At 43.5% G+C, this 8,167-nt stretch overlaps 1 protein-coding gene across 1 annotated transcript in view; it reads right to left on the bottom strand.

Annotated features, from left to right (window-relative positions):
- Positions 1–8,167, bottom strand: part of FHAD1 (forkhead associated phosphopeptide binding domain 1) — a 190,767-nt gene that overhangs the window by 160,133 nt on the left and 22,467 nt on the right. The window contains exon 3 of the mRNA XM_044668682.1: positions 2,614–2,823. Coding sequence (XP_044524617.1) covers positions 2,614–2,823 — 210 coding nt within the window. The remainder of the gene's footprint in view (positions 1–2,613; positions 2,824–8,167) is intronic.

Below are 8,167 nucleotides of genomic sequence, written 5' to 3'. Positions count from 1 at the left end.
AAAGAAGGAAGGAAGGAAGGAAGGAAGGAAGGAAGGAAGGAAGGAAGGAAGGAAGGAAGGAAGGAAGGAAGAGGGGAGGGTTTCCTGGAGGTGTGGGAGAGACAGTTATGGTGGTAAAGATAAGTTCTGTTTTGGATATGTTGAGTTTAAGCTGTCTATGATACATCCAGTCTAAAATGTTCAATAGGTAGTTGGAGATGAGAGTCTGGAGCCTGACCTCCTTAGAAAGAGGTCAAAGCTAGACAAATAAATTTAAGAATCATTCACGTAGAGATGAAAGTTTAAACCATGGGAACTGATGAAACCATTGAGTGAAATAGCAGAGGGAGAAGAGAAACAGGGCCATGACAGAACTGTGGGAGTTACAGTCAATTAAAATGGATGAGCTGATTGAAAAGCTCCAGCAGAGGAGACTTAGAAAGAACAGTCCAACAGGTAGGAGAACCACAGGAGAGCCATTGCCATGAAAACCTCAAGAGAAGAAGGTATCAAGGAGTGTGTCTGACAATGCCAAAGTCTACAGAAAGATCAAGAAAGTTGAGGATGGAGAAAAGGCCATTATATTTGGTGATTAAGAGATCACTTTGGAGAACAAAGTTTCATTGAGTGATGATGTTGGAAACCAGACCTCAGAATTAAGATGGGGGCAAAAGGAAAGGAAGTGCACACGGTTTTCTTTAAAAGTCTAAGCTCAGGGGCAGCTGGGTAGCTCAGTGGAGTGAGAGTCAGGCCTAGAGACAGGAGGTCCTAGGTTCAAACCCAGCCTCAGCCACTTCCCAGCTGTGTGACCCTGGGCAAGTCACTTGACCCCCCCCATTGCCCACCCTTACCAACCTTCCACCTATGAGACAATACACTGAAGTACAAGGGTTTAAAAAAAAAGTCTAAGCTCAGAAAAGAGTGTATGTAACACATGCACACATATATGTGTGTACATGTGCATATTTAGTTGTGTATATGTTGAATCCTACAATAGGATGTAAATTCTTTGAGGGCAGAGATTACTTCATTTTGCCTTTTTATCTCTAGCTTGGGGGTATGTGTAGACACACAATACTAATCTGTTAATAGCACACTAGCTGCCCAGTCTCTTGACCTCAACTCTCATGAGTTCCTCCATTCTATCTCAGTTCCCTATAGGGGAAGTCACACTCTTGATTTTGACATCACCCCAAATATTTCACTTTCATGAAAAGAACTCTGAAATTCCTTTATGCAATCATACTCTCCTAGTATATTATAGCATGCATTTCTTCCAGTGTCAGAACCTTTGAGAAGCCCTAAGCCTGTTCCATTCCCAGCAGCCATCTCCTCTGCTCTTGCTCAGACTTGCTGAAGAGAGCTAAAGAAAATCAACCATGCTAACTACAAAGAATGTTATCTAATCTTAACTGGGCCCTCACTGCTCCACACTAAGGAAATGGCAAATCCTCCAGAAACTATAATGCTGCTCAAAACAAACTCTATCAGGTTTTGAATATTAATGGAGGGGGCAGCTATGTGGCTCAGTGGATAGAGAGCCAGGCTTAGAAAAGGGAAGCCCTGGTTTCAAATTTGACCTCAGACACATCCTAGCTTTGTGACCCTGGGCAAGTCACTTAACCCCCATTGCCTAGCCCTGACCACTCTTTGGTCTTGAAACCAATACTTGGTATTGAGTCAAAGAGAGAAGGGTTAAAAAACAAAAAACAAAAGAATATCAATGGAAGGAAATACAAAGTCTTTTCCCTTGGGGTTAAACTGTCTGGATCAGTGAGAAAGGGGGAGCCCTGTCAACTAGCCCCTTTACCAGTAGGTCACGCAACGTTTCCCCTATTTGTCTATCCAGCCATTGATGCCACCTTCCCTCTGGTTGTGTGTATCCACCACCCTCTCCTTCACTTCTCCCTTCTCCAATATGCCACTTCTGCTCCAGGTTCAATAATCAAACCCATATTAGCATACTCTCTTGTTCCTGGAAGGGTGTGCCCACCGACTATCCCAAAGATCAACTCATCATGCCATGGATTTGGTGACTCCTCAGCCACTCTCTTCCTTTGATATTCCTTCATAGAAGTCTTGTCTCCTCCCATGATCATCTCCTACATATTCTGATGCTTAGTTGACAGAGTCTGCTAATATATTGACGATGCAGTCCCTGCTAAGCTCCCTATCAATCACTCTTTGGACTTCTCATCCATTGAAATGCTTCCAGGTCCCAAAACCAAATCCTGGGGCACCTAACTCTTTTATGCCCATCATCAACCCTGAACCTTTCCCTCCCCCTCCCTTTTGCAATTTTAGAACCATAATTCCATCTACTCTATCATTGCTTCTGGAAGGGATATGTAAACCTCATCCTCTGTGGCTCCCTCTCATCATCCTAGGAACTTTTCAAACCAGAATAGACCTCCTGGCCACCATTCCTCTACATATGGTGCCTCCCTTCTCTCCCTGTGATAAGAACATAAGCTCACTGAGAGCAGGAACAGTATTTATTTTTGTGTTTGCATTCTCCTACTCTTAGTAAAGCACTTGGCCCCTAGCAAGGGATCCATACATTTTTTCGTTCATTCATTCATTCATTTATTCATTCATCTAGTACAAGGGGAGGGGGAGAGAGACAAGGCTTACTGAATGAGGTAGGAATTCCACTATCAGCTCATAGGAGAGCCCTACAGCTCCAAAGCGCAGGACATCCCCTGGTTTCAGTTTCACGGCTACATTCTGAATGTGGCAGTTGTTGACAAAGGTTCCGCTGAGGGAATTGAAATCTTGAAGAATGAAGCTACCATCTTCTTCATTGAACTCAATCAGAGCGTGATGGTTGTCAATATCTGGATACTGAAAGGCAAAAAGCAGGTTCAGAAAATAAACCAAAGAACAGGAACACTGAGGGGTGGGGGCAGGCTGCTAACACAGGAAGAACAACGACCAGGGATTCAGAAAAGACTATCATATGAGCATGTGGCCATGTTCTAGTTCTATGGCACCATCTGTGAAAAGGGGAAATATTGGCAAGAATGACACAAAGTGATTGTGTGATACAAATAGGGTCCCTCTATGCAAAAGGGCATTAAAGACCATAAAGTGCTACCAAAATGTGAGCTGGGATAATTAATAAATTGTAAAGTGAGGCATCTAGGTGGAACAGTGGATAGAGCATTGGACCTGGAGTTCAAATCTGGCCTCAGACTACTTATTAGCTGTGTGATCCTGGGCAACTCAATTAACAACTGTCTGCCTCAGTTTCCTCAACCATTAAGACAACATGATAATAATAGCACCTACCTATCAGGGTTATTGTGAGGATCAACTAAGATAATTGTAAAGTGCTTAGCACAGTGCCTGGCACATAGTTAGCGCTATATAATGTGAGCTATTATTAATAAGCTTAGACATCCTTTCATTTGCCTGAATGGTAGGAGCCTTATAAGGATGAACAGAATTTGGGTAGGCTTGTTTTTCCAGGGCATCTGTTTCTGTAGGAGTCTTTGAGGTCTTTCTTGATTGCCTCCAATGCTAATTCTCCTCTTTTCCATGTTACTTGAAATTCACTTTTTATATTATTGTTCAGCATTCTTTCAATCATGTTCAACTCTTCCTAACACCATTTGGGTTTTTTTTTCATTTTTGATCTGTACTTTATTATTTGTTTATTTTTAGAATATTTTTCCATGTTCTTTCCCTCTCCCCCAAGCCTCCCCCCTCCCTCCCCATAGCTGACACAATTTCACTAGGTTTTGCATGTATTATTGATCAAAACCTATTTCCATATTACTGATAGTTGCGCTAGAGTGATTGTTTACCATCTACATCCCCAATCATATCCCCATCAACCCATGTGTTCAAGCAGTTTGATTATGCCACAGTGTATCCATTTCTGTGTCCAAAGTTCTCCTGGTTCTGCTCCTTTCACTTTGCATCAATTCCTGGAGGTTCTTCCAGTTCACATGGAATTCCTCCAGGTCATTATTCCTTTGAGCAAAATAGTATTCCATCACCAGCAGATACCACAATTTGTTCAGCCATTCCCCAATCGAAGGGCATCCCCTCATTTTCCAGTTTTTTGCCACCACAAAGAGTGCAGCTATGAATATTTTTGTACAAGTCTTTTTCCTTATTATCTCTTTGGGGTACAAACCCAGCAGTGGTATGGATGGATCAAAGGGCTGGCAGTCTTTTATAGCCCTTTGGGCATAGTTTCATTTAGGGTTTTCTTGGATACTCAACTGGTTTACCATTTCCTTATCCTCCTCATTTTACAGATGAGGAAACTGAGGCCAAAAGGGTTAAATGACTTGTCCCGGATCCCATGGCTAGTAAGTGTGTGGCTGGATTTGAACTCTAGAAGACGAGTCTACTTAACTCCAGGCATAGCACTCTGTGCACTATGGCACCACCTAACTGCCTATGACCATAAAATATGCAAATCTTTTAACCCTTTAGCACTTTGGTTTCCTCATCTCTAATCCTCCTACCCATGGAACCTATTTCACGGAGTTGCCGTGGGGCTTGGATGAGATAATGTCTGTACAATGTACTTTGCAAAGCTTCGAGGGCTATAAAAATGCCAGTTCTCATTATCGTTGAGGTCCCTTCCACTTGGCCATATTGGTATTCCAAGCTCCCTTTCTAGCTCTGACATTCTATGCCCCAAGGGACTCTCCAAATCTAATGTTCTTTGATTCCAAATGAACATTTTGAGCAGGCGCCAGGGAGTGAGAGAACAAAGTAAAAGGAGGCGAGACTGTTAGCCAGCAAACCAGGAATCATTTTATGAGAAAAGGGGGAAGGTTAAGTTTAATTTGATGTAGCTTTAGAACACTGTATCTGCTGTCAAAGGACATGCGTGCAAATCTCGCTTCTGAATGCTTACTACCTGGGGGAACTTTGGGCAAGTCCTTTACTCTCCCAGGGTCCATCATTGTAGGCTCTTAAATTGGATGACTTTTGAGGCCACTTCTAGCCTTAGGGCTTGGAGAGGATGTACTGTGGCAACTTCCTTTTGGGGATAATACTCCTAACTGGCCCTGCCTGTGTGGTAGGAGAGAGATATTTACTGCAGTCCCCTCTAATAAAGGAGGCATCATCTCCTTTCTTTGGGAGAATGGATGCTCAACGTTTTCTGTCCCTTTGTTCCTGGAGGAGAGAAAGGGAGAGGCTTATCTTGCCTGGCCTGCATATTCTCATTACACTAAGGGTTCTTAACAGGGTTCTCTGCACTCCCGTGGAGCTGATTTCAGAGGGTGCATGAATTTTCAAAAATATTTGGGTAGATAGCTCCTTCAATATAACTGGCTTCCTTTTGAACTCTCTATATTTGATCTTATGCTTTTCAAAACATTCTTCTGAGACGGGGTCCATAGACTTCGGCAGACACTGCCATAGGAAGGGTCTATGACGCAGAAACGGTTAAGAACACCATGCTAGAGGGAAGTCTTCATTTCTGGAACAAAGATATGTGTTCAGAAACTCAAAATTGCCTTCCTCCATCCTTGGCTTTCAGGATTGATTTTTTTTATTTTTTATTTTTTAATTTTTTTTAAACCCTTAAACTTCTGTGTATTGGCTCCTTGGTGGAAGAGTGGTAAGGGTGGGCAATGGGGGTCAAGTGACTTGCCCAGGGTCACCCAGCTGGGAAGTGTCTGAGGACAGATTTGAACCTAGGACCTCCCATCTCTAGGCCTGACTCTCAGTCCACTGAGCTACCCAGCTGCCCCCTCAGGATCAATTTTGGAGGAAGGAGAATGGAACAACACAAGGAAGTCCTAGTGTCAAGACTACCTCTACTGAAACATGAGAACTCCTCTGCCACTAATCACCATCATTGCCATCATGATCATGATCATGATCATCATCAACATCATTGTCATAGCTAACATTTGGGGATATTTGGGGTATGATTTGACAGGTCACCTCATCTGATATTTTTTTAAACCCTTGTACTTCGGTGTATTGTCTCATAGGTGGAAGATTGGTAAGGGTGGGCAATGGGGGTCAAGTGACTTGCCCAGGGTCACACAGCTGGGAAGTGGCTGAGGCCGGGTTTGAACCTAGGACCTCCTGTCTCTAGGCCTGACTCTCACTCCACTGAGCTACCCAGCTGCCCCTAGAACCTGATATTTTAATGTTAAAGAGTTGCCTGAAAAAATGGTCTATTTAAGAGTTTATCTGAAAGTTGGAAATATTGTTTCCTTAGGGAGCCCTTCTAGTCACCATCTGTATTTGCTCATCAGGAATCATTGCCAAAGATTCACAGCTCCAGCTTCTGCCAAGCCCAGTCTTGGAAGCTTTGGTGGCTGCCCACGTTTGGAGACTGGTTTTTGCCCCAGCTGGGACAATCAGTTGCTACCCTGGTAAAGGAGATGGGCCCCAAGCTTGCCCCCTACCCACCCCTCCATGAACTAAAGAGAAGGAGCAACTGAAATACAAAAGCTAGGAGCATCTGGACAACCGGTGTCAGCACCCTTTGTCTTCCTTCTGCCACAGCACCAAGACATTGAGCAATCACTCTGTGTCTTCCCCTTATTTCCCTTGTTTTCTGTGTTCCCACTCCAGACCCTCCTCCCCTTAATCCTCAACCCCTTCCCTGGTAGGTAAGAGAGACCAGTAATAAAGGCTCTTTCTGAGAAGCCTCCAAAAAGCCTGGAATAACTCACAAAACCAAATTATCATCATTAAACACTTTTCTACCAGCAACACTAGCACTGATTATTCGGTTCTCTGGGGAGCATCAGAAATTTCATTTTAATGCTTAAATCCTGTAAGCAATGGTTATGAACTCCCTGGAGTCCCTGCAGCCTAGCAAAGATATCTGTTCTACACATCACTGTTTGGTTCTGCCACGTCCTGTCTCTTCACTTCTGATGCTTCTAACAACTGTTAAACCACGCTCTGAAATCCAAGGATGCTAAAAAGCCTGGATGGGAGGAGTGGGAAACATCCCAGATGGATGCAGGAGATGTGAGTTCTAGTGCCACTTCTGCTGTTGCCTAGCTTGAAGGGTTGCCTGGGGCAAAGAATTTCCCCTCTCTGGGACTCAGTTTTCTTTTCTGTACTATGAGGTGGTTAGAATGGATGAGCCCTTCCAGTTCTGATGCTCTGTGTTCCAGTATTCCATGTTAGAAGAGTCTGTTGCACTCTATTTGTTCTTGATTTCCTTCCACGTTAGACATCCTGGGTTCAAAGGCCCCTCCCAGCTCTGACATTCTGTTTTAAGTCTTTTCCCAGCTCTCACATTCTGTGTTCTAAGCAGCCCCCCCCAGCCCTGACATCCTGTATTCTACGGGGCCTCCCCAGCTCTGATAGTTTCTCTTCTAGGCCCTTCAGCTTTACTCTCTCATCTCCAATGTGGCTCATCTCAGTCCTAGCCACCTTTCCATGCCTCCCTACCAGTTGCCATCATGCTCAGAATCTCTATTTGAGGAACTGCCCATAATGCCATGCTCATGTTTAACTCAGTTCAGCTCCTGATTCTCTGAACTCTCCATCTCTCCCCTCCTTAGTCCATTTCAGCTCTTGCTTCCCCAACTGAAATGGAAGTTCCACGAGGGCAGGGACTGTTTTTCTTTTGTGCTTGTAATTGTTTTACTAAGGTTTGATTTTTTAAAAAAACCTTTTCCTAATTTTAAACAATATCTATATTCCAAAATCCCTCCCAGCTCTCAAATTCTGTGTTTTAGTGTCCTATATATATATGTGTGTGTGTGTATGTATATATATTTAAAAGTATAAAAGCATCTAATTAAATAGCACAGTAAGAGAAGTAGTTATCAAGCATTTCTCCCATTTTTGTTCTTGTCATCCAAATGATTCTTCAATGTCTGATTCTTCAAGATCCCATTGGAGGTTTCTTGGCAAAGATATTGGAGGAGTTGGCCATTTTCTTCTCTAGCTCATTGCACAGATGAGGAAACTGAGGCAAACAGGGTGAAATGACTTGCCCATTTGAGATTTTCTTGGCAAAAATACTGGAGTGGTTTGCTATTTCCTTCTCCAGCTCATTGCACAGATGAGGAAACTGAGGCAAACAGGGTGAAATGACTTGCCCAGAGACACACGGCTAGTAAGTGTCTGAGGCCGGATTTCCCCCATACTCTCTTACAAATATTTGTGCCATTAATGGGAAGAGCAGACTCACGTGGGGAGCATATAAGGAGAAGCATTCAAGTGGGGAATATTTGTG

Source organism: Gracilinanus agilis, chromosome 3, assembly GCF_016433145.1.
Source record: "Gracilinanus agilis isolate LMUSP501 chromosome 3, AgileGrace, whole genome shotgun sequence".
Classification (NCBI taxonomy): Eukaryota; Metazoa; Chordata; class Mammalia; order Didelphimorphia; family Didelphidae; genus Gracilinanus; species Gracilinanus agilis.
Note: the sequence above shows the minus strand (reverse complement) of the source record. Positions and strands in the feature narration are given on the sequence as shown.